We start from the raw sequence: 27,052 nt of genomic DNA, 5'->3' as shown, positions 1-27,052 counted from the left end.
AGTGTTAAGACAATTACGCAGCTGAAAAACTAAGGGGGCTGGGAGTGGGGATGAGGAGAAAACTCTCCCTGGCCTTCTGGAGAGGACACTGGAACTATTTGTTCAAGGACTGATAAAGGCAGGAACCTGCTGTGCAGCGCTGGATCTGCAAGGGGCCGAGTGGGGGTGGGGGCGGCATGGAGGGGGGTTGAGGCCCACCTCAGCTGCTGAATGAGATCTTCTCCTTCCTTGATCACGTTCACAGTCACCTGCAGGGTGGTCTGCTGCTGCTGGCCGAATCGCTTGATGAGGTCCTGCACGGCCTCCACTGACTCGGCGTACACGTCGTCCAGCAGCTCCTTCTGCAACTCCTCCAGCCATGTCCAGAGCTGCGGACAGACGGACGGCAGAGGGCACAGTGAGTGAGGGCTGCAGACACCAGGCCACTCACATGGGGAAGAGGATGGTGGCGGGCTGCTCCCCGGGAGAGGGAAGGAAGAAAGGAAGGAAGGAAGAAGGGGGAGGGAAAAGGAGAGAGAGTCCAGCAACTAGTGGGACACATGCAGAGAGAGCGCAACATGCCACTGCAGTGTGGGGCAAAAATAAGCCAGCAGTGCAGCGGAAGAGGCTGTCACCGGGGAGAAAAAGGAAAGGGAAGAGAAGGCGCGCTGCCCTTCTGCAGAGGCTCAGTGAGCGCCGTGGAAACACCGAGTCACTCGGACAACAGAACATCCGTCAGCGAGCACAGAGGCGCTTGCTCGGAGACCTGACTCCTGCTTTGGTCAGCAGAGGTACGACACTTCACTATTAAACCACCAGGCAGACACTGGTGCTTCAGGTCCCTCGAAGCAGAGCACAGAACACCAGGTTAAACTATTGTCCACCACAGCTGTGTGATGGAGATGACCGTACCCAGGACCAGCTGCCTGTCACGCAGCGTGTTCATCCTACTATGGGAAGACAGTGTGATCACAGTGGGCCTTGGCTCCTCCCATCTAGGATTTGGAAACTGAATTCTATGTCTATATTTTCCAAAACAGAAGAGCTTAAAACATCAACTCTGTGCCTGCTCATTGGATGGCAAGTACCACATATATAAAATATGTTCTTCCTGTTACAATAGATGTTTTGAATCTGGTAGGCCATTTTAAACAAGAAAGTGCTGATAAAGTTTTTATTTCTCAGCCAAGTTACCCATGGTGCTACAGGTTAATTTTACTAAAGATATTAAATATCTGTTAACTGTTCCTGCACTGTCTGTCTTTGTGTACACTGTCAAGTTTCATACAACGAGAACTTTACTTATACAGTCTTAAATAAAGACTGCTTGACTCATCCTGTAGATCAAGGGGAAAGGACCCCTCCTGAGGCCCTACGCCATCCTCGGAGGTTTACTGCCAGTAAGGGTCTCACCTGTGCTTTCCGTTTGTTTCTGCATTCACTCCCTGCTTGCCAGCACAGTGGCTGCACTTACAAATGATAAAAAGGACAAGAGTGTCACGATCCTGAAGATCTGCCAGCTGGCTCTGAGACTCCAGATGGAAACCACACTTAGCTGCCATAGGTTGTACTGAGCTGTTATTCTAGATATCACTGTACAGAGCTCTATGGGGGTTGCAATCGCACCAGAGTGGAGCTGGACAGCAGTACCACAGTGGTACCACCTGACTCACACATTAGCACTCCAGCGCACAGTAGTACCACCGTGGTACTGTTTAGTAGGAGTACTGCCTTAAGGTGGAGTAAGGCTGGAGAAACTCTAGCAAAGCTTAGCTCTGTGGGCCACACACATCAGCTAAATTCTCTATGATGCAGCTTGGTAGGACGGGATCTAAGGAATCTCCATGCTCATGGAGGAGTTACCAAGACAACAAGTGAAGGAAGATGCAGTGGAGCATCTGTGCAGACAGGTGTGCGCCACAAGCTAAGCACTCAGTAATTAACACAGGATGGATTCAACTTAACGCAATAGACAGGAGTCTTCTCAAAGAAACAGAAAGCAAAAGCTGCTCCAAGCAGTAACCAACCCCTTAGCAAAGTGGACTGCACTGTTCTACTGATGAGTCCAAGCATTTAGCCTGCTGTGGTGACCAAGTCAGTGGACTTTCCTAAGCTAACAGCTGCCTTCCACCAGACCAGTGGTGCTGCGAGGGTGGTTGGCTAACCATACACAGAGCTCACCCACTGGGTTGCAATGACAGAAACACTTGATCATGGCACTATCAGAGCCCTCTGCCCTCCCAAGATAGGTACTTATTAACAATGTGTCTCTTTGCATCTGTACTGATTCTGTTCAAAAGCAATGGAAAAAAGAATCATTGATTTCACGTCTCCTAAAATCTCAGCAGTCTCCTGCTTCAGCTCATGTGCTTTGCTTAAGCAGTCCCAGCAAGGCTGCTGCACAAATGAATGGAACAGCCCATCATGCTGCCACGCCTGCTCCTTTACCTTGCTCAGCATTCCTCCTGCACACAGGTGTTGATCCCGGCCGGGGCACCTGGTCTGGTCTGGGGAGGTGTTGACAGCTCTCCCCTGACCTTCACTGTAGCTGGACTCTAGAGGCCTACTGTGAAATGAGGAGGGAGTGGGGTGCTTATGAGGGAGGGAGCCTCTGCCACATTCCTCTAGTCTGGCCAAGTGCTACTGAAAGTAAGTTACAAAGCACTTAGACAATCTTTATGCATTGATAAAGACCTAATCAAACACAGCCTCTGGGCTGGCCCTGAGGTGCAGCACACAGGTGTGTGTGCAGGCCACAGCACAGGGACAGAGGAGCTAATGTTTCTGCCACATGTGACTGTGGTCGTCTATGTCTATGACAGCCTGCCTGAGGTCAAACCAGATGAGACCTTGCTGGGCAGAGTGCTGGCCTTTCCTTACCTGGTCTATCACTCAGTTTCACCTACAGGTCATGGGCTAATGTGAATGCCAGGTTAAGGCTGCCTAAAAGAGTTGGTGAGATTATATATAAAAAGAGGATAAATCAATCAGTCACTATTGCTGCCTTTCTTTTAAGAAAATCTCATGATAAGACAATTCATAAAGTTTTACATCTTTTATGAGTACCTTCCAAAACGTATCTAGGCTCCTCAATTATCCTAAACTAGTCGCTTAGTCTGGCAGACTTAACATTTAAGCCCTCTTACCCTAAAATAGCGTAAGATGCTATAGGTCGAGGAAAGGGTGTAAGGGGAATCTGTTGGATTCTATAGAAATCACTTCCTCTGAATTCTAGGGGAAGTGCCAGGAATATTTAGGGGTCAAGTTTTGTCCTTCCACACGGCAGAGAGCTCTCTCGCTCTCTCTCTCTCTCTCTCTCTCTCTCTCTCTCTCTCTCTCTCTCTCACATACACACACACACACACACACACACACACACAGAGGCATTTCCCCTCCACATCCTGGACATTCGGACTCCAGTCACTGGTGCCGTGTGCTCCCCCACCTGGCCTGCCAGTGAAGTCCACAGAGATCAAAACACTCAGAAAACTACAGGAAGTGACTCTGGGATGGCGCAGATGCCAAGGAAACAGGGGCTGAGGCTATATATAAAAAGCATGATGTCAAAGGCCTGAAATACTCTTACTCGACTTGAAGAAGAGTCTTAGAGAAAGGCCCTTTGTGATGCCAACTGAAGATGGACTGGTGCATATACACAAAGTCTATTTTTAGGATTTTAAAATGACATAACACACAATAGTTAAAGTGCCCCTGAACAAAAGACATTTTAACTCTCTAGGATATTTGTGAAAGCCATAAGTCAAAGTTTCCAAAGGATAAAAAATAATGCACTTCTGTGCAAACTGATAATCTACAGTGAAAAAAATCCATCTTTATTCAGCAACACGAAGAGATATGTTCTATGCAAATTCACTGCAACCTGGTTTCTGTTTTTTAAGAACCTGTGTCAAGACACAGGCATAGGCAACACTGCCCCCTAGAGGCCTTAAAAGGCATGGCTGGGCCTTCAGTCTAGTAATGGGAGTTCTGAAGATGTGTAAAGCTGGTGTGGGTGTTCTGCAGAAAACTGCCCACAACTGGACTAGAAGCATCCAGAGGCATGGCCATGGACCAAGAAACAAAGAGAAAGATGGTCTTGGGAAGTGAAGTAATGTGGAGAAAAGCTCTGGGACAAAGATGTGCAAGGCTCCCATCTCTCCCCAGCATCAGGAACGATCCTGACACCAGTTCTTCACCCATTGGCCTTGGCCCTACACTTTCCTAGTGGAAAGTCCCTGAATCATCTCATCTCAAGAAGAGGGTCCTCTCTTCATCACTCGGGGAGGGAATTTCTGTATGAGCTGCTGGTTCTGGAAAGGACTGGGCCATAGGTGGCTAAGGGAGTCCTGAGGCGTAGAAGAGACTCGGCAGCAATGTCTGCAGTGCAGGGGAGGTCATGCAGGCTGTCATCAGTGTCACCATGGAGACTGATGCAGAAGGTCCCCATGCACACCACCTGAGAGGCCGACCCTTGGCAAAGTCCTTGTGTTCTTTACCTGTAGTTCTAGCTGTGAAATGGGGGAACTTCAACAACTAAGCCTTCACAGACCGCAAAGCTACTTTGACAAAGAGTAAGCTAGATACACGGATGGGCACACTAGCTTACGGCCAGGGCTCTACACACAGAAGCTAGCGCCACTGAGACCGATGTCCCTGCCCTCGGCGGACGGGGGGACCACTTAGCCCAGTGGAGCTGTGCGCACTGCAGAGGCAGAGTGAGAAGTATCGGTCGCAGCTCCCCAGTGCTGCTGCTGCAACTACAAGTTCTGAGCAGAAGCGAGTGGTTTCAATGGCAGCCTGCAGGTGCCAATGCAGTAGAGCAGCCACTATGCACACAGCACGTGATTTTAGTGCAGGCGTAAGGAACCGGCTGGAAAGGGAACCGTTCCCACCACCTACAGGGAACTCCTCTGCCAGAGGTGACCAATGGTATGCTGAACACACATACCTGCTGTCTTGATGTAGGAAATGTAGTGTGTGTCTCCCCTCTGTGCACTTGTGTGTGGGTGATGGGTGAGCACATCCCTGTGCATGTGCAAAGGCGGGAGGACTTCACCTCCTGTTCCACCACTTTCCACCTTATCCCCCTGTAGCAGGGTTTCTCTTAGCCTGGAGCCACACTGGCGGCCAGCATGCCCCAGTGACCCTCCTCCTATCCCTGCCTATGCACTGGGATTTTCACTGGAGTGTTGGGGACTGAAGCAGGGCTTCTCCCGCAGGAACAGCAGGCACTGTCATACATTGGGCTACTGCCCTGCCTGAGATGTAGGGGTTGAGGAGCATCTGTCCTTGTGTGGTGTGCTGAGAGTACATCAGACGGCACGTACGGGGTGGAGGCAGAACAGAGAACTAAGATCGGTGTTGCAAAACGTCACTGCTGCAGGTGTCAAGTGTTGGTATGAGGAAGAAACCCAGAGAGGCGCCACAGAAGCTCCACGTGCGAGAGAGAGCAATGTGTGGGCTCTGAGGGCTGCACACCTGTGGACAGGTGAGATGAGGCTAAAGGCAATGATGAACAGCCAGGGACAAGAGATGAAATGTGACTGACAGCCAGGGGACTGTAGGACCAACCGTGTGATCCACTGATCTGGACACCCAAGAAAGAGCTTGACACTTGGACATTTTCACCTTTCTTTCTACTCTACAATACCTCTGACAAGTCAAATAATCTCTCCTCAGCAGTGTGACAGTTATAAACACAGGGGAAAGCCCCTCCTCCATCCAGGTCATTTTATAAATGCCTACTGTCTGCTGCAAATGTGCTGGGGTTGCAGGGGAGGGGGGCACTGTTTGATGTAAATAAATTAATTTTGAAAATGACTAATGTCATCCTGAAACAGTTTGCAGTGTGTCAAAGTGTAATTTAATTCCTCTCTGCCAGGAAAAAAATCCTCCGGCCTGGAAGTTGTGACCACACTTCTACAACCTGTCCACCATTCCCCTTGTCTGTTTCATCCCTCAAGCTCTGCGGACATGGAAGAGAACCTGGAGTTCTCTGGTATCAGCTCTCTCCTGAACATGTTGGACTTTCTGCAGTGGGCTAGAGAACTGAGCGGCAGGTCTGTGTGACTCAAACAGCATCCAGATGCCGGCTTCCTTCACAGTCTGATTGTTCCCTGGACTAAAGCTAAATGAGTTTTTCTGGGCACAGTCCTGTGGACAACCAGAAACACAGCTCCCTTCTTCACTAAACACACAGTACTGCCACCTATGTGACATTCAAATGTTCTCATTTATAGTTTTATATAAAAGCATCATCTTGCCGTTTTATCTAATAAAACTGTCAAGGCAGAGGTTTCTGTTGTGGCACCAAGTCTGTCCTCAAGGAAAGATAAAGAGGTTTCTAACACAGTAAGTTAAAGGATGCCTGAGTTCCTGTCTCCAAGATGTCTCATACAGACATGAAGGTTCATAACAGGTTAAATGGCAATTCAATTATGGGAAATCTCCTATGGAAGGTGACAGCAAGTGATGGAGTCAGGCTGCCCTCTGGGCCCAGAGCATTTGGCGTGAGTGGTCGTCCGCTCCTATCAGCACATCTGTCAGCAAGGCTGATGCAGCAAAGACAGCTCTGGACTTCCTTCTTCCTAGCATCTTCCATGTGAAACCAGAACTCGACTGATTTCGTACCCTGCAAATCTTGAGACCTTCACCTGGCCTTTTGTTCTCTAGATCTCTGCCTAGGACTAACACCAACCTGAGTAAATACATAAAATTAAGCTTTTTAAATATATTACCAACATTATCAAGAAATTGAGGGACACATATGTATCTTAGCATTCAGGATACTGAGTGAGAAGGATGAGGCAGGAGGATCATTCAGGTCATCCTGGGAGACTTGCTGAGTACCTGGCCTACCAGGACTATATAGTAAGACTCTACTTAAAATACAATAGCGACAACAGCAACAACCGCAGCAGCAACAATTACAACAACAACAACAACACTAACAACAACTACTAGTAGCACTGCCATTACTACTCAGGTGTCTGCCCGACCACAGTTCACCAACCGAACTGTTGTAATAAGCTCCTAGTCCCCTTCTGCAGTCCTGAGAAACTCATCATGTCTGGGAACCGAGTCTCCAGCTTGCTGAAGTCCCGGTCTTCTCATAATATCTCCTCTTCCTCATCTTGTCTTCCACGTGTCCCAGCCACACGGAAGGAACAGCCCAGCCTCAAGCAGGTGCCAAGGGCATCACACAGTAAGATTTCTGCTGCGAGAATCAGGGGCCCCAGGCAGAAAGCCTGCTCCTTCCCCAAACCACTTCTAAGTTTTATGTTTCAAAAAGGGAAGAGAAAACAATGGAGCAATAACAAAACCAGACTACAAGCCTAACCTGTGCGGTACTAGGGCTGTCCTGGGAAATCCCAGCAAGTACACTGCTGGCGATCGAGCCCCTGTTCTACCTCTCTGCTGATGTGAAGTGCTGTTAGCAAACAGAATGTACGTGTTAGAGGTACAATCAGAACATCTCATTTCTCTCTCAGTGAACCAAAACCCTGTGTGATTCATAAAACTAGCAGGAGACCAAGAGGATCCCTTTAAGATAAAGTGTAGTAAGATCACATATGTATATTCCTTCTCCACTGTACTCACGAAGACCTGTAAGATACCATTCCTGATGGTGCATTAAAGTCCCGCACTTGTCATATGGCATTAACCAGGCTGTAATACAAAGAACTGATGAAGGAGCTAGGGGCAGCTATCTAGTGAAAGGTGACCCTTCAATGACTCTATAATGAAAATGGAATCAGTGTAAAGTCATACATTTACAATCTTGACTAAAACATTAAGCTGTAAGTAAAGACAATATAGTGGTCAGTTAATTTAGTGACTACTATGCATTCAGTATATTAGAGTTGACTATAGTTTCCTATAATAGTTTCTAACTTCTGTAGGCCTACTTTTTTTTTTTAATTTATGCATGTGTACCCTCGAGTATATGAGGAGAACAGAGGGAACTTACAGGATTCCATTCTCTGCTGTGTTATCTGAGATCTGAGATAGGAGCTCTGGTCAGCAGAATTTGTAGCAAGCACACTTACCCACTAAGACTACTCTATGGGCCCTACAGTTTTTCTTTGTTGGTGCAGTACTTTAAAATGACAAATTTCTTGATTTTAAGTCATAGTTTTAAATTATTCTTCAGGGGAAAAGTGTTTAGGGGCTGGAGAGCTGTCTCAGAGGTTAAGAGCACAGACTACATTTCCCAAGTATCCCAATTCAGTTCCCAGCATCTGTGTTGGGTGACTTGCAACTGTAACTCCAGCTTCAGGGGATACAACGCCCCCTCTGTCCTCCATGGGAAACTACACTAAGAGTGTGTCCTTGTGTGTGCACACTAGACCTAAAGTGCGTGCTCAAAACACTCCCCCTCTCTTACACACACACACACACAAACACACACACACTTTCCGTGAATTTCTCTGAACAAAGCTCTTCCCTTCTGGGTCGCATCTTACACTCCTTCTGCACTTGTCAACACAAACATCTTTGTCATGCTTACTAAGTGGAAAAATTCCAATCGATAAACAGAACATTTATTTTGCTGGGATCAGAAGTATTTGGTCATATGTGCAAATGATTCATACAAATACGAATGGCCCATGAAGGACAGTTTCCATCAGAATGGGCTCTCTGTGTCTGAAGCTGGAGACCATGGTGACACAGACCTGGAGCTGAGGCTGGGGCAATGGAGTCTCCAGTCCCGGGTCACTGGGACAGGCAAAGGGCTGCGTCACACTAGCACAGTTGCTGTAGATTATTTTAATGCAGGTTACAGTTCCATAGAAATTGTGCAAACGACAGGATCTGTTTTCTAGACAACCCTCCCTATAGAAGGCTCTATAACGCTCTTTTTATGAGGAAGTCAAACGAGATATGAGAGACACAGGGCTGGACAACCATTGCTCAAAGTCAGATTGGATGCTGCCTGCAAAGGTGCTCGCTTTCCTTGGGTTACATCAGTTTGCTTGCTTGTTCTTCCGTCAGGTAAGTCAGGAAGCCGAGGGCTCCAGAAGACAGATAGACAGTTTAATGCAGCAAGAGAGCTCTTAAACAGAAGCTGTTGACTACAACATCAAATCAAGTTCCTCTGGCAGAACCTGGGAGATCTTTCCCTTCACACCACCAAGCTCACTTCCAGGCTAGGCATCCAGATGCTAGACATTCATGTCTGGTGAAGTACAGTGTAGCAGGTTTGCTCGAGGAGATCCTGGGTGGAGTCTTCTGTACTGCACTGACCAAAGGACCCTCGCTTATTGCAGAGAAGTGAGATTATTCAGTATTTGAGAAGTATTTGGTCATATGTGCAAATGATTCATACAAATACAAATGGCCCATGAAGGACAGTTACCATCAGACTGGGCTCTTGTGTTATAATTAGAATAATTAGAACTCTCATTATTGCTAAAACCTGCACATGACTGCGCATCGCTTCCCTGTTCTAACAGCCCCCAACTGGAAAAAACACAAGTGGTCTTCAATGGGTAACTGGTGTAAGCATGACACATTCATGCTGTGAAATGCTACCCAGCAGTACATGGTCAAGAAGTGCTTTGATACGTGTAAGGAAGCGAATGGCTCTCTAGGATTAATTGGGTTGGAAGCACAACTACAAACATCCATGATTCCATTTATCTAGAATTCCTGAAATATCAGAGATAATAGAGATGTGCAATGTTGATTACTGTCGAGGCTAGAGACAACTCTAAGAAGGACGCGAGCAGAACCAGAAAGCTGGACGCATTCAGGCCTCCGCAGGAACAGGAACAGACTATGTTCTAGCATGAGAATGAAAGACAATTCTGATGGCAGAATGACTCTCTGTGACTGCAGTGTGGACACTGGTGGTTACACAAATCTGTACATATGATGAAGCATGTGTGGGTACACACACAGGCATGTACATGTGGTGAGCCTGGATAGACAAACAGCTGTCATTTGGTAGGGTGTGGCCTACAGAAGGCTCCCACAGAGACCGAAGCAAGGCCTGGGTGGGAGAGCCCTTGCAGGAATTAAGGCAGCAAACAGGCTCTGCCCCAGAATCACCAAGCACCAGCGGAATCCACTGTAGGATAGCTGCTTCATGCAGTAAGCCTGGTGCACTGACAGGAAACTGCCAGACACATGGCAGGCTCTCTGGCTACCAAAGGAGAAGAGGGAATTGTGGCCTTCCATGATGGCAGCATGGACAAGCGCTGGGCGCTGCCTGGGTGGGCTTGGTCAGGCCTGAGGTCGGGCTTGGAGAGCTCCTCTGTGCAGGAAGAAGCCAGGGACATTCCTTTTCCCTCAGCTTGGGCTCCTCTCTCTGCTGCTCCCTCAAGAGAGCTGAGGCCTGGCTCCAGGAGAGTCAAAAGGGAAGCTGACCTGTTTGTTCACTTGCTAGGAATGGAAATGAAGTCAGACTGGCACCCGGAGACAAAGACGTCTCCAGGTGGCTGCTGGGCCTTTACTCTGCCTTCTGAATAAAATGAAAGGTTCTCTTTTTCCCAGGCACTGCTCAAAAACAAAAATGTGGCCAGCCTACAGTCAAGTTTACAGGAGCACGGCCAGGTCTCTCTGCTTGACCCAGGCAGGATGGCAGCAGCCTGTTTCACTGGGGACCAGGGACTCTGAGAACAGAAGCCAGTGCTGGGTCACTGAATCAGCCCCAGGGACAAACTGTCTACAACCCACCCAGTTGCCACCCAGTTGCCTCAAATGACCCATGAATGTCAAAGCAGTTAGTAACTAAGCCAGGAACTAGAATGGTGCTAAATGTGTAGAAATGGTGGAAATTGATTATATGTTTACTGGATCCAGAAATAAAAAATACCATTCAAGGCACTAAAACTAAGATCAGGTGGCAGACTGCTATTACTTCACAACTTTGGATGAAGTATCTAAGTCTGGGATAGGCTAAGTAGTGGGGACACAAAGGAGCCAGACCTTAAACTATCAAGCAACACCAAGTCTGAAGCGTGCTGGAGCAGCTGCGGTAGCTACCGTGGCTCCTCACACATCAGAGCCGGCTCGGGGCGCATTTCACCACCATTGGGTAAAAGAGTGAGCCAATGACCGAGCAAACATAGGAGAGGTCCATTCAGTAGGAAAGGAGGACAGAATTATCATCAGCATAAATGTCAGACGTGGTAGGAGAAGTAACAAGGCTGACAGGAAAGGATGCTGAAGGCTCAGAGACCTCCCAAACAAGACCCAAGGAAACAGTGGGCTGAGAAAAGGATTGGCAGGGAACCCCAAGCCTGGCAGCATTCTTCTGAAAGGGGCGGGGCATCTCATGGTGACACTGGGAGCAAGTGTGTGCAATGCCTATAAATCTGGCTTTAAGGGAGGACTGGGGCTGCCGGATCCAGCATGAAGGTATAAAATAGCTGCCATCTGTGAAAATATGTCCTTTTCTCTATTCCAGGACCAAGTGTCACCCTGTGTCCTTCTCTGGGGTGGGACAGTCTAAGGCCACAGAGCACTTTAATGCTCTCGCTCTATTCAGTTCACGCATAAAGCAAAAGACAGGGAAGCCAACTTCAACACTAACAGAAAAGAGAGATGAACAGACTCCTGCAGTAGAGTGGCCATGATCTGGAGGTCGTGGGCCAGAATCTTAGGTTGCTCCCCAGAGAGCCAGCTACCAAGCCTCTTCTCGGTGGGCCTACCACAGATAGCTGAGCTGACCATGAATAAGCTGCCTTCCTGACCAGGGACCTTCCAGAGTGAGTTGTTATGGGACCGTATCATAGCCAGAGACTGACCATGTGGGAAAGAGGGACACCCACACCGAGGAGAATAAAAATTTACCCTGGGAAACTCTGCATGGTGATGGCGCCTTCTGTGTCAGGGGCCTTGTCAGGTGACTTCCACAAAGTTCTATGACCTTGTCTGTGACAGACGTGTTTCTTTTTTTCTTTTTTTTTTTTTTTTTTGGTTTTTCGAGACAGGGTTTCTCTGTATAGCCCTGGCTGTCCTGGAACTCACTTTGTAGACCAGGCTGGCCTCGAACTCAGAAATCCGCCTGCCTCTGCCTCCCAAGTGCTGGGATTAAAGGCTGCGCCACCACGCCCGGCGTGACAGACGTGTTTCTTAGTTCTTTCTCAAGGTCAACGTCTAAAAGAACTGCCTTGTGCGATCTATCTGTTAGCAATCCGCCAATTTCTGATGATGTCAGGCCAACACTTGTCAATTTAATGTTTCCATCCTCTTGCTCTTTGTGTTAACTTTTACTTTCATTTTCAATTCACTGAAGTTCATGTAAATGCCAATGAGCTTGATCCACCATCAGTGATCATAAATCCAAGTGAAAGCAACCTTTCTCCTTGTATAAATCTATTAAGTGTCCCCTCCTGGGGAGGAGGCACACCATAGAGAGGGACACTGTAGGCACATAAGGTTACTCAGGATGAGACGAATCTTCTGAGGGAGAGTATGGAGCTAACAGGAAGCCCAAACACTTGGAGGAGAAAATCCTGGCTTGTGACAAGCCTATAGGATACTGTCCCTGGCTACCTTGTAAGCCACCTAACACATATGGGTCCTGCTACGTGTTCCTCACTAGCCACCAGATATCCCATTATCCTGGGTCACCTTAGGTATAAGCATCTGAGAGGAAGCGATTGAAATAATTATGCCTACTGTGATGTCACCGTCTGTAAAAAGGAAAGAATAGGCCACTGAACTTCCTGCAGTCTGGGAGAAAGTCACTTTACCCAGAAGATGGACGGGAGCCTTCTTAGCCTGGAGACCCACGGACACTGAAAGTCACAGACTGAAAACCAGTCAAACCTGAAGGTGTTTCTATTTCAAAATAGTTTGCAAACCTAGTGACAATCCAGACTCTGCAAGGCCAGCTACTAGATGCTTTTATAGTATTTTAACTTCAAAGTGATACTGATGTTATTTAAAACAACAACAACAACAAATCTAAACGTCATCCTGTGCAAAGTGCTTTCCTCTCGGCTATCTGATGTGTATGTGTGGTGAAAAGCATGGTACCACGGATTGCCTCATACAGAGACTCTGTCTCAAGGACACTAACCCTGTTCCTAGGACTGCTAAAAGCCACTGAAGAATATTCCCAGGAAGACAGTGCAGGCAGGCACCGCACTATGCACTACAGGAAGGAGTCTCATAGTCTCCCAAGTTGCTGTCAATTTCCTGTGGCTTCCCACCTTCCCACACCATCCTTCCCACCTCTGCCATGGCACCTAAGACATTCAAAGCATCATCAGCACGCTGCGTGTTCACAGGGAACTGGCTGGGCACGTGCCATCCGGCCTACTAAAGGCTGCTGGCTGGCCGTCATATCCCATCAACTCTGATCCTGTTGCTCTCTCGGCTTTGCTGTGGGCTGTGTAGTACAAAAAGGAGTAACTAACACAAATCAGACAACATAGGATAACATAGGATAACATAGGAACACAGGATCCTAAGGCAACGCGACCAGTGTTGTCATGGGTGTGTGCAGAGCTCCAGAAAATGTCAAGAATAGCAGTTAACAGTGGCCAGGGCAGGGGAGGGAGCAAGTCCCAGCCAGGGAGAATAGAGCCATAGATCTGGGAATACTGCATCCATCAAGGGCTGGATCCCTGGAAAGGAGGGAGAATACAGCCTCAAAGGTAAGGCTCTAGATGAGATGGATGGAACCTATGGGTCCAGAGCTGAAGACAATCTCCTCAGGCTGGTAGCTCAGGAAAACAAGTTTGACGTGCTGTGACAAGGGCAGGTTGTGGAACAAGCTAAGCTGGGAAGTAGGGGTGGCTTGTGCTCAACACCGGGCAAGCATGGAACTCCATCCAGTCTGATCACACATCCACACTAAAAACTACCTGGAGAAATATCCATTGAACATGTTTCCTGAGAAAGATGGACTGTAGATATTTCCAAGTCTGTCTTAGTCTTAGGTATAACTGAGAGAGTAGAAGGATGCTACCTGTGTTGGGTTTTCTATTCTGATGTCTAGCTCAGAACCATGAAGTTCTGGCCCTTCTGCAGAAAGATCTGAGTGCCAACCACTACCAGACCAGACCAGAAGAGGCACAAACACCAGGGTCTCTCTGATTTGCCGACTGTTCCCTCTACCACTTCACAGATGCACAGGGTTTCAAAGGAAGGGAACATCACTGTCCTGGAGTTAAAGTATCTAACTTGCAGACGACCATGCTGTGAACAAACTGCCTAAGGTCCCTGAACCATACTAAAGGCCTTTACTTATGGGTACTAGACTCTGGATGTCTTTCTAAACAAAGCAAGCCAGACTTGCCTCTCTCAATTTCTCCCAGTGATCTTATCTTTCTAGATCCTTCTTCTATTGCCATGAGTTTTTGTGTACTTAAGCCTAGATTAAAGCAACTCTTCATAAACTCCCATGTATAGAGAGGCGTGTCACAGCGTGTCACAGCAATTTGTGAAGGTTCTTTGTGGAGCATTTTTTTTTCTCAGTCACCTAAAATTAATCTTGATTTTTAATGTTATTAAAAACCCCAACTGAAACAAAATAAACCGGGCATAGTAATGCCATCATATAATCCAAATACTCAAAAGGCGGAGGCGGAATCAACTGCCCACTTACAACCAGCCTGCGTTACATAGGGAATTCAGGGCTACCACAGATTTCACAGCAAAACTCTATTTCCAAAAACAAAAATAAAATGTAACATAGTAATTTCTCTAGTGTAATTTTATGATATTTACCAAGATAAGATATTATTATATATACCATATATATAATACATAATCACATATATATATACACGATATATATATACACACATAATATATAAGATCTATATTATTTGTGCTATATATGTGGACAATGTGTGTGTCATACTTGGTATACTTGGTATTTCTCACATTCCTGATTACATTTATCTCTTGAGATAAGGACGTTACCACAGGCGCACACAGGACATTAGCACCTGTACCATGTTACCTATGGTATATTTAAACTCCATACAATGTAATAGAACTTTAAGGAGCAGGTGAAAGTAGTCTGCTAAGACCAGAGGGCCACCATGTTTCACCCCATGACCAGGCACTGTCCACAACAAGCAGGATCTGACAATGGAGCGCTGTTCCTCTCTAAGGCTGAAAAAATTCTTGTTCCACTTCTTGTTTCTCCTGCTCATCTCCTGACCCACAAGTCTCCCCTGACCCCCGACTATGGATGACCCCAACAAAGGCAAAGGTGCACTCATGTGACAAGGACAGCCAGCTGCAGAAGCAGAAGGTAGGAAGACATCTTCCAGGCCTGATGCATTTGGTACTAATGGGTCCCATCTTCTCACCTGCCACCTTCCGGCCAATGTCTCTCACTATGAGAACATTCAGATTCCTTCCAACAAGTCCAAAGACCCTCTCGGGCAGACTACATTTTGTCATTGTAGGATGCCTTACCTCTTTTACGTGCGTGTGAAACGACACAGACATGTCCAGCAGGATCTTCCGTTGTTCAACTCGCCGAACAAAATCTTGTATCCGGTCTTCAAGCTGATGGGCAGCCTGATAAATCTCTTCAGGGTCACATTCCCCCGTCTGAGCCAGCTGCTCTGCTGCTTCTAGCAGTTTATCTGCGTTTGTGTACGTGTTCTGCACAGGAGGATACCCAGAGAAACAGAAGGTGAGCATTCAGCAAACCAGCCGGTGCGGGAGCCACAATCCACGGCAACCAAGAACCTATCAGCAGCGATGCTGATCGTTTACTACACTGGGTAGACAATATACGGTAAGGAGCGATGACGTCAGGAGGTGCATACATCCCCATCAGTACCCTTTTCTGACCCCAAGCAAACTGTTAAGCACTGGCCAGAACGGCTCATGACTCAAAAGGCTGTCCGGCTTTTGCTAAGCTGGAGTCAGGAAATGGCCCACAACCACAGAGGTCCGTTTTGCTTTCTCCTCTCATTTTTACAGCAAAGTAAGTGAGCTTTCCCCATCTCTGCTTCACAGCACATGGCTCTGGACGGAAAGGAGTCTCCCAGTGGCTGTAACAATGTAGCCAGTGTAGAAAGCAGCTGTGGTGTGGAAATACATGGCTCTTGTTCTCTGAAGACGATTTTGCTTCAGTTCTTGATAAACTTGTGGCCATGGCTGTGTTGCTCACATGAGCAGATAAGCTACAGCCTGTGACTGTTATGGGCAACTGCTCCAAAGGGGCATTACTCCTGAGAGGAGCTAGAGGCGCTCAGTGTAGTCAGAGCAGCCTGCCCTACAGCAAGGACAGAACTCCCACCTGCGGCTCTGCTGAGACATCAGTTGACTCATTCATCCTCCTCCTTAAACTCCTAGACCCGAATAGGGCAAGTAGCTCACTGAACAGGTATAAGGTGGCCCAAGGTATGGGAAGGGTGTCCCTGGGAGGGCTGGGGTGGGGACAGGCTCAGTGAGTGATGGGGCTTGGAATAGGGAAGCGAGGCTCCCATTAAACAGAGAGGACTTCTGTATCAGTTTCTTTTCTGCTGCCCGCATCACAATCTCATAGACTGGGTGAGATGAACAAGAAGTACTGCAGCCCAGGGTTCTGAAGCCCAGGATACGGGCTACATCTGATGGCCTTGGTGGCAGTCCCAGCATACTTTGGAGCATTATAAGAGACAAAGCTGCACAGGTTTCTCCTGACCCCTGTTCTCCTTACAAAGCCACTAGGAGTCAGTCATGGGGCATCTACCCTAACCCCAAGACCTACCTGTGGACACCAGCCTGACTCATTTCCTCTTCTACTGCATCACAGTGGCGATTATCTCAATACATAGACCTCTGGGGAGGGCACATACACTACACCAAACCACAGCACTCCATTTCTGATACCCAAGGTTTCTGTGCATCTCACAAAGCAAAACTAGACTAGCTGATGCCCTAGAGGTTCCTTAGAAGGTGAATTCCTTATAACTGTTAGCCATGTGAAAACCAAAGGAAGACAGTCTCCTTTGATGGGGGACAGTCCTGTCCCAAAAGTCCTATCCCAAAAGAAGACTGACAAATGGAAAGGCCTGTAACTCCTGGATTCTATGTGCGTGAAAAATCACCTTATACCTGGGACCAGTTCCCTGAACAGGATCTCTTACAGGATCCTAGGATCTTTGTAGCTTACCCCTCCAAACCCTTTCAACCTCTGGATATGACAAGATTCCAAAGTACCATTCATTATTAGGAACAGCACTGATTTTCACTACTATGACAAAGCAGCAGAGAGGGACTAGCCTTATACATGAAGTGGTTTAGCCCACAGTTCTGTAAATCAAAAGTTGAAGATTAGGTGGTCCCTGGTTTGCCTCTAGTGTCACAAGGAAGGGAAGAAATCATATCTTAAAGCAGGAAGTCAGATAGAGACAGGGGTCTAAAATCTGTCAAAAGTGGGTCTCACTGGAGGCTAGCTGCAGGTGTAACTCCTAAAGGCCTTTTCTCCTAAACTTGTCAGTAGGAGAGCCAAACTCCCAACAAATGGTCCGTTGAGTGACAAACAACATCCAACACATTTGGAGAAAGCGTGGTCTCCAACTTGGGAGACTAGACACACTCAGCCATAATCAACTGTTTCAGGAACAGCGAGGCTGGGGGCTGAGTGCAATTACCAGCTCAGTGCACCGTTTGGAAACCAGACCCCTGCGAGCAAACGTGTTTCTGAAGTAAGGAATCCTGCTTTCTCCCTGACTGTCACCTCAGCTCTGAAGTAATCTAGTTCTCTTGTTTGATAAGTGACTCCTTAGTTGACAGTGTCCCCCCAGTAGGAAAGCACTACTAGATTGCCAAGAGCCTTTCTATAATATCAGTAGCAGTAAGGAACACTGGGAAAAATATGGCTGCTAAAGGAGCAGGCGTGTTGTGAAGACACCAAACCACAGCTATTCACTCTGTGCCTCATCCAGAAAATGGTGCTTGCACAGAGGAGGAAAGAGTTTTTCCTAGTGCAGAGCCACATGTGGTGCCAGGGGTGAGGGGTGAGGGACGGAGACAGGGACATCAGCACTGGCATCTGAAACCCCAGCTAGGCCTTCCTTGCAACAGAACCTTCCTGAGTCCCTCCATCATGGACTGAGCTGTGAGAGGTTTCGAATGCTCATTGCCAAATTATCCATATCAACAATGTTGGCTTTTGAGCAGCTACTCGAAACCCTACAGAAGCCCTGTGACAGGGATGCCAATTCACTTCCACTTCCCTGTGGCAAACTGAGGTTTGCCAAAGCCAGTCAGCAGAGTGGCTGCTGTTGACGGCCCCGAGACCTGGCGATCTAAAGCTGGTGAGTGTGAGGGGAACTGAAGGGGCAGGCCTTCTTTCTTCAGCTTGAGGGCCCCCCTCTTTGGGGCATCCCTTTTATACTCATCAGGGAGATTAAAGGACACGATAGCAAGGGCGGGCCATGGAGAGCAAAGCATTTCCTCTTTCTTGAGAAACAGCTTATGTTGTGCAAACAGCATAATCTGGGACGTGAGCAGTGCAGAGGAAGATGAGTGGTCCTCCTCCTCCTCCTGCTCTCAGCCACCAGGGCCCGAGTCTCTCCAAAGATGGCAGACACTGTATTTACAGTACATGGAAATGCAAATTTCTAGATAATAGAAAGTGGATACTGAAAGTCCTAAATATGCCTATCCCATCAAAACACAATGAGCAAAGAAACTATGGATTTAAAAAATCTCTAAGGTATTTTAATACTACTGAACTGGGGACAAAGAAGGAAGGGCCACTGCAGAGCAAACTAGATGCTGTGGGTAACATCAACTGCTGTATAGAAGGCACAAACCTCCCAAGGATCACTTGTCATCTAGGAAAGAAAAACACAACAGATATGGGGCAAGCTCACCGCTGTCCTTCAATGCACACATATGCCACAGAGGGGGAAAGTCAGCCGTAATCATGGCATGGGCAATCTAAAATTCTTAACAGAGGCCCTGGAAAATTCTAAGTGAGAGATAAGGCAAAATATGTTAACTTGACACAAGCTAGAGTTACCAGAAAGTAGGGAACCCCAATTAAGAAAATGCCTCCATAAGATCTGGCTGTAGGGTATTTTCTTAATTAGTGATTAATGGGGGGGAGGCATCCACTCAGCCCATTTGTGGGTAGTGCTATCCCTGAGCTGACTTCCTGGGTTCTCCAAGAAAGCAGGCGGAGCAAACTATGTGGAGCAAGCCAGTAAGTAGCATCCCTCCAGGGCCTTTGCAGCAGCTGCTCCTGTCTCCAGGTTCCAGCCCTGCTTGAGTTCCTGTCCCAACTTCCTTCAGTGATGAACAGTGCTGTGGAAGTATAAGCCAAATAACCCCTTTCCTCCCCAAACCGCTTTGGTCATGGTCTTTCATCACAGCAATAGTGACCCCAACTAGGGCACCAACTACTGTTTACATCTGTTAGCATTTGACCAGAAACAACCATTATTTTCTCCGGGTAGGTGGGTGTTCAATAAACTAAGGTGGGCACAGCATAAATACTGGCAACATCATCTACTTTAAGTCCTGACATGCCTAGCTACTGTCAAAGGACTGTCATCGTCAACTTCGTATTTCCAGCCATCTATATGTTCTAAATCAAGGGATGGAATTCTGAACACCTTCTGTCACGACTCCCTCCCTCCCTCCCTCCTTAATGTAGTCTTACAACAACCTGGTAAAGGGAGATATTAATATCATTTTACAGTTAAGAGAAAGGGACTCAGAAAGACTAAGCTGATGGTAACACAATCAGAAAGACATAGTCATCTTCTTAAGTTTCAGGAAATGTCATGTGGAAAGCAGCCTCAAGGACCTGTTGTTTCTTTTCTCTTCTTCTCTGCAGCCTGAGGACCTGACTAACTGGTGGGCAGGCGCTGCCCCATAACTGCAGCCCAGGGGGAAATGCTTCATTAAAATAATCTGTCCTGAATTCTCCATTGTTAATTTTAAAAGACTAAAACACAATATATCTTTATATTAAAAGCTAAATTAATTAAAAACAAATGGAAGCTTGCTATGTATGTGGAGAAGTTCAAGTCATATTACAAATGTGGACATACCATCCTCCTAGCAAAACACTGAGCACAGCAGGGACACCCACTACTCTCCTGAAAATGTGGGAAGAGCTTCGTCGCATGACAAATTTTCAGACCCTTATCTAGGAAGACAAGGTGATCACAAGGCACATAAAAAGCTAGCCATAGATAAGCTTCGAGGAGGCTGCCTTGGGGCAGGTTACGACACAGGAAGCTGAAGTGCAGGGTTGGGCAAGCATCACAGAGTGGGACCTATGAAGAGACGCTAGGCCACAGTCACCAATGTCTGTCAGTGCCCCGCTGCTCTCGGGAGCCAGCTGTCATAAACTAAGTTTCTCTGGGCTTTACCTGCCTGTTGTAATCACAGCTTATTAAATTTAATAATATGAACTCAGGAAACTACTACTAAGTAAAAGACTGCTGCTCAAGGACCTCTTCTCTTCCACCAGTCAGTCACCCTCAAAAATCTTCACATGGAACGCATTTTATGTTTTGGGGATTTTGGGGGTTTTTTTTTTTTTTTTTGGTTTTTTGAGACAGGATTTCTCTGTATATCCCTGGCTTCATTTTAAATAGTACAGTAGCACAAGAAGATGCTCTCTAGCTGGGCATGTCACACAGCACACAACAGCCACAGCAGCAAAGATGTACTCACAATCACCGCACAGACAAAGGACCGTTTCGCAGTCGTCACAAGGAAGTTCCTGGCTCTGCAAGATTGAGCCAGTGCTTCCTGGGGAGGCCATAGCAGCATCTGAAATGGACACTGAAGCCCTGGGCGCCGACTTCAAGGGTGGGCGCCTGAAAAAGCCAGCCTACCGCTCACTTCCACCACGTCAACATAGGAAGTTCTGTCAGGGTTCCTCCTTCCTAGAACACTGGGATTGCTCTACAGAATAAACCTATATTTAGCTCATTTTCAGAGAACTGAGCCATAGGCTTTCACTGCTTCCTGCTTTAACCTGCCTCTGCTACTTCAACAAGCCACAGCTCTCTAAGTTCAGGGAAAGAAATGCTTTATTAAGCAACTTGCTACTTTAAGATCTCTAGGGGGCTGGAGTGATGGTTTGGCAGTCAATCACAGTTGACTAGAGTTTGAGTCCCACCACCTACACGGCAGCTCACAGTCGCCTGTACCTCCATACCCAGGGGGTCTAAACCCTCGTTTGGTCTCCACGGGCACCAGGTGTACATTTGGTGCATAGACATAATGCAGACAAAATACACACATATAAAATAAATCTTTTAATAAAAAGGAGCTCTTAAACAAAAAACAACTTGAAATTAATGCTACGGAGAAATCTGGCCAAGAAAACCCATTTTAACAAAGAAAAGGGATTTGTTTTGCTCTCCATCTAAAACTCTGTATTCCCTCTGGGAATGTATTTTACTTACTAAGAGCTCCTGCCTCAAAGTTTAAGGTCTATCTAACAGCCCACTGGCCCCTAAAATCCCAAAGTCTGTGAAGCAGGCAAAGATGAGGGGCTGAGTCAGAGCTGCAGCCCCTGTTATCCTCCTAGTGCTAAAGCAAGACAAGCAACTCTGTTCTCAAGGAAAAGATAGGTTTGAATGAAGAGAGCTTTAAATCTAGAGTGTGCTTCCTTGACAGAGACCCTGTCTAGATTCCAGCTGCCATACACATACTGAATACTGAAGCCAGGATAGGAGCCATGACTTCTCACGGGTTCAGGGTTGTGGCTTCATGCCTGCCTTGTACTCTGTCCCGTGGAGAGGCCTCTCACCTGCCTATGATGGTACACTTCTGAGGCAGAGCAAATGCCCTGCCATACAGAGTCTGAGAGGATTGGGTCTTAGGGGCGTTTTTATAGCCCAGGTGTGAACGTGAGCCTAGCAGCCAGTAGTGTGTCCTCCCCTTACTGACCACTCATGCCTGCTACACAGAGAATTGCAGCTGCATCAGATGACCCAGGCATGGAAGCGGGTGGCCAGGGGGAGAGCAAGAGCAGCAGAGCGCTCTTCTCCAGCTGCCATCTCCAGAGTAGATGATGCTTTCCAAGAGAAGAGTAATGGTAAATACTGGGAGGAAGCCGCTGAAGATGACAGCATCAATGAAGGGTCCAGGACCGACATAATGGGCTGGAGCACAGGTAGAGAGGCAGAGATAAGAACTGGGAGACACAAAACAAAACAAAACAAAAACCCAGCAGCAGCCACACTGTCTTAGTCAGGGTTTCTATTCCTGCACAAACATCATGACCAAGAAGCAAGTTGGGGAGGAAAGGGTTTATTCGGCTTACACTTCCATGCTGCTGTTCATCACCAAAGGAAGTCAGGACTGGAACTCAAACAGGTCAGGGAGCAGGAGCTGATACAGAGGCCATGGAGGGATGTTCTTTACTGGCTTGCCTCCCCTGGCTTACTCAGCCTACTCTCTTATAGAACCAAGACTACAAGCCCAGGGCTGGTCCCACCCACAAGAGGGGCCTTTTCCCCCTTGATCACTAATTGAGAAAATGCCTTACAGTTGGATCTCATGGAGGCATTTCCTGAACTGAAGCTCCTTTCTCTGTGATAACTCCAGCTGTGTCAAGTTGACACAAAAATAGCCAGTACACACACTGAGGTAGAAAGTCTGAGTTATAAGAGGACAAGCTGGCTGCACATGTGCAGCTCTCTGGCCCTAGAAGGCTGGGTTCACTCAAGCCCAGCCTCCTGACCTGCAGCCTGACCTCTTCTTGACCAGGGGCCAGCCTCCAACAGCCTTCCTCTCTATGCTACAACAGTCAGTTCTGTAACTTTTGTGTCCTGGCTTAGGTCTCACGTTCTATTACACATAGCCACTATGCCACAAGCCATGCCTGTTGAGAAGGCCGAGCCTGAAGTGGCTGCTCATACCCTTGCCCCCTCCCCTGCACCTGGTGGAAGAGCTGATGTGTGGTCCGTGGTTGTTTGAAAGCAAGAGGGAGTGACAGTGGATGCAGGTATCTGAAATGTGAGCTAACATATCCCTGGTATTTCTCTGCATGTGTTTGATTTCCACCGGAACACTTTCAGTGTGGGTAAGATGGCTGGTCACCCCTGGAGTCCCAGGGATGAGGAGTACAAGATGAGCAAGTATTGGGATTCGGACCGGGGGTTTGGGGGGGAGAGCAGAAGGAACAAGCAAGAACTGGCCTCTCTGTTGATCAGGGATGGAAAGTTGTTTACAGCACACACTCCTGTGACCTTGGCTTCCTGGGAAACCTTCAGGCAGATTTGTGCCTGCAGTTCTGATGACTATCTTGGACTGTAGCCCACAGTTTACAGGGTTAGGTTAGCCACAAGTGGAGAATGGAGAGAACCACAGGGGTGCAGAGGAGGTAACGGGAGTGGCAGATACTCTTCTCCTGCATATTAGAAAATGCTCAAGAGAGGTGAAGGGTCCCCGGTCCGAGAGCATGAGGAAACGTGCTCTGGGCAACAGCCTGGCCTTCTAGAGCTTGGGTGTTTGCCATTGTGCCCTGAGATTCTTTGGTTCCTGCTCATGTAATTCAAATTTCTCCTCAGCCCAAAGTAATTTTGGAAGTAGCTTATCATATGAAAACAATGAAGGAGAGATAAGAATACACTTTCTATATTCTGTTATAATAAAGCGGCATAGCATTTTCTGGGAAATGAAAGCAGGGGACCCCACGGTATGTGGACATGGGGAGAATTCTGAGCCACATTCCAGGGCTGCAGACCCAGACATCAGACCCACCTCTTCTCTGTACAGGTAAGCAGCTTTTAGAAGCGAGGTTTTAAAAGTGTTTCTGTGGTGGAATGGGACTTGGGGACCATTTGTCATTTTGTAATTCCACTCTTGTATCCAAGTTCGCAAGGTTAGCAGGCTGTGAGGCTACAGCGCTCCCACTACTCGGCTCTTCCCTTAGTGACTGAAGCCTTCTCCTGTCCTAATACTTTATGCCTCACATCTATTGTATAGGGCCACTCTGACACGTAGTTACTATTTCCCTGGTAGAGTGTGGAGAGCTCTTGGGGTTGCTTCCGGGATTTTGGCAAGAATATTTACATTGTGCTAGGACAAAGAAGTAGACTCAGACAAGAATTTGACACTGGGCAAGGACAAGGCTCGGGAATATAATACAATATACTGTATTCCTTGTATCCTGGTCATCCCGGTAAACCTGTGGACACAGGGACCACGGGACTTCGCTTATTACCTTGTTTGTTTCTTGACTACTTTTATCTAGAAATGACCCTATTCTTTGCATGTACCTAGAATGGCATAAAAGGAGACTGGAAAAAAATAAACCCACTTCAGCACTGGCTGGAGTCCTGTTATATTGTGTTGTCTGATTGTCTTTTTATTTTTTAATCCTCCCTCCCTTCCTCGAGACCCTGTTGATTGACTGAGCTGGCTTGGTCAGTAGATCTTTTTCTGATACCTTGTATATTTAAAACTCTTAGTATTTGTGTTTTAGGTATGGGAATAAAATAAATACAGGACTAATCAATATATAAGCTGTCCAATTGGATAATCTGTTTTTAACATATCCAATTCTTCTATTCATTGCAATTATTAATATTTTGGGGTAAATTATAACATATTTTATAAATTTTTTTCTGCATGAATTTTGTTCTCACTTCTTTTGCTTTTTTTTTACCCATCTTTTTAAAATTTTGCCATACTTGATTTTCTATATCATACCCCACAGCAGTAATATTTTCTGTCTTCACACTTTCTATGGTCATTCAAAAATTACAAGAGGCCTCTCGCTGTCTAAGAGGCCTCTCGCGGCCTCTTGGCACATACTTCTGTCCTTTGGTCTGAGTCAGCTGGCTGGTTCTTCAGCTTTGCCTGACACTTGAATACCTACTGGGTTTATCTTCAGTTCACACAGTAAGTCCTTTAACCTACAAGTGTGTTTACCGGTCGCTCTGCTGACTGTGGACAGCGCCCTCCTCTATACACTCCTGTTTAGTCATTCAAGCAGGCAGCAGCTGATCAGAGCCAGCCGTAGGTGCTCCTTACAGGGAGGTGAGTGGCAGTGCCTGTCCTCACGGGGCTTCATGGCACGAGCATCACCCCTACTCAGCAAATGCTCTCTTGGTTTTCTGGTAGACACTTCGGTGGGAAATTCCCAGTCTTGGCTACACACTGTCTCACTACGGAACAGGAATTCAGGTGGGTGCAGAATCCAAGGGCTCAAGTGTCTTCCTGTCAGGACGGCATCCCCCAGACTCTAGCATTTGTGACTGAAGAACCAATGTCTAATGCTCCTACTCGAAGGGGCCATGTCCTGTTTCCCACCTGTAAGGTCCCGTGGTATTCTAACTACAGTGACCATAATCTGTCTGAATTTGGATTTGTACAACTTGGATGGCCTCTTTTATGTGTCCCTATGTGAAGGTATTTGTTTTTGTTTATTTGGGGCAGGGTTTCTTGGTTAGCCCTGGCTGTCCTCGAACTAGATAAAGCTGACCTGGAACTCAACGAGGTTGCCTGCCTAAAGGCATGAGCCACCACTTCTGACTCAGATGACTTCTGAAAGCAGCTTTCCTCTGTTCCCTTGCATTGTCCACAACTGCACTTGTGTGACTTTCCAGGTCAAAGAGTCCTTTTGCTGGTCAGTGTCACAGCCAACACTCGAACAGATCCTGTGTTCTGAGCACCCTCCACACATGGTTCCAGCCTCCCCAGCACACAACTGGAAATAGACAAGCCAAATGCCAGGCCTGTCACTGCAGAAACCTCAGAAGGGCTGTTGTTCTCCAACTCTAAAGTGAAAGCCACAGACTAGCCTAATAAATAAAAGAAATCATCCAAGACAAACTCGTTTCAAAACACTGCCATTTACAGGGGCTGACTGAGTAGATCGAGTTCTACTGCGATGAGGATCACCTTGCTAGGAAGTTAATTTAAGCTCACTAAACAACCTCACAAGCCCAGCGAAGGCTAAGGCGCCTTGGGTTTCTTAAGACAGACCTCCCGCTCTCGTACCTGTGCGACTTCCTCGAAGTCCTCATGGCGTTTCTGCAAAGCTCTGGCCCGGTGAAGGGATTTGCCCACACCTGTATGTTTGCTCAGAAACGCTTCTCCGTGGTTCTCTATCCAGTCCAGCACCTGCAAAGAAAACAGCCACACAGGCCATAAACACGGTGCCCACCTTGCTCATTGGTTAGGCCAATCTAGAAAAGGTTCGTTCCTTTTCGAAATTCTGCGGCAAACATGAAGCAAAACAAAATACATTATTAGGAAGAGATGCCTGGATATTGATTTGATTCACTTTGTAATTACATCTTACACCTGGTTCTCCACTGGGACTGTAACCAGCTTTTATATTAAAAGAGAAAATTGTTCTAAGTATAAACACTGCATAAAATTAAATTAAATTTATTTAAAAGTTGAGAGTAGATCCAGAGTAGATAAAAAAAATAAATCTGCATTAAATTAAATTTCACCTTATCTAAAGCATGAGAGAGCCACCAAACTGACTGGATTTTGTGTAAGAGGGTAGACAAGACACTCTGCTGGGCCCGTTCAACAAAGCTTCATAACTCAGGTGATTCAAACAATGTATCCTATAAACTGTGAGCTATTATAACAGCCACACATCCCATGCACTGAATCAGCGGGCAAGCTGGTGTTCTGTCCTCATGGCCGGAGCTTAGTGACACAGCTCACTGGTACCTGAACTTTTGAACTCACACAACACTAGCAGCATCTAACAGGATATTTACATTACACCAAATGCATTTAATCTGGGTTGGAGAGTGTCAGAAAAACTATTAAATGATCCCTTTAAAATGTTACAAATACATGATGTACATCTGCCAGTGGACCGTTAACGATGGGCCATTACATTGCCCATGTTTGTGACTATGGTGCTGCCCAATTCTGTTAGGTTAACCAAACGGAATGCCTTGAGCTGGGTATACGTGACAGATATGTCTGCTCACACGGTACGTCCAAGATCAAGGTGCCACCATCACGTGAGGGGCTGTGGCTTCCACAGTCCTCCAAAGGCCTGGGGGTTGAACAGAATCTCCCAGGCTCCTTTTCTAAAGGTATTAATCTCATTGGCGAGGGTAAATTTCCTGGGACCTAACACTCCCAAAGGTCCTGCACACTGGTATTGCTGTGCTATAGATTATATTTCCACATATGGTTTTGGGGA

At 47.0% G+C, this 27,052-nt stretch overlaps 1 protein-coding gene across 3 annotated transcripts in view; it reads right to left on the bottom strand.

Annotated features, from left to right (window-relative positions):
• Trio (trio Rho guanine nucleotide exchange factor) overlaps positions 1 to 27,052 on the bottom strand; it is a 286,800-nt gene that overhangs the window by 120,418 nt on the left and 139,330 nt on the right. For all 3 annotated transcript variants that reach the window (XM_029469546.2, XM_029469548.2, XM_021182742.3), the window contains exons 10-12: positions 25,876 to 25,998; positions 15,370 to 15,561; positions 199 to 368 (exon numbers count right to left, since the gene is read on the bottom strand). In XM_029469546.2, the coding sequence (XP_029325406.1) occupies positions 199 to 368; positions 15,370 to 15,561; positions 25,876 to 25,998 (485 nt within the window). The remainder of the gene's footprint in view (positions 1 to 198; positions 369 to 15,369; positions 15,562 to 25,875; positions 25,999 to 27,052) is intronic.

The sequence above is a fragment of the Mus caroli genome, unplaced genomic scaffold, assembly GCF_978045245.1.
Source record: "Mus caroli unplaced genomic scaffold, Mus_caroli_1 scaffold_16, whole genome shotgun sequence".
NCBI lineage: Eukaryota > Metazoa > Chordata > Mammalia > Rodentia > Muridae > Mus > Mus caroli.
Note: the sequence above shows the minus strand (reverse complement) of the source record. Positions and strands in the feature narration are given on the sequence as shown.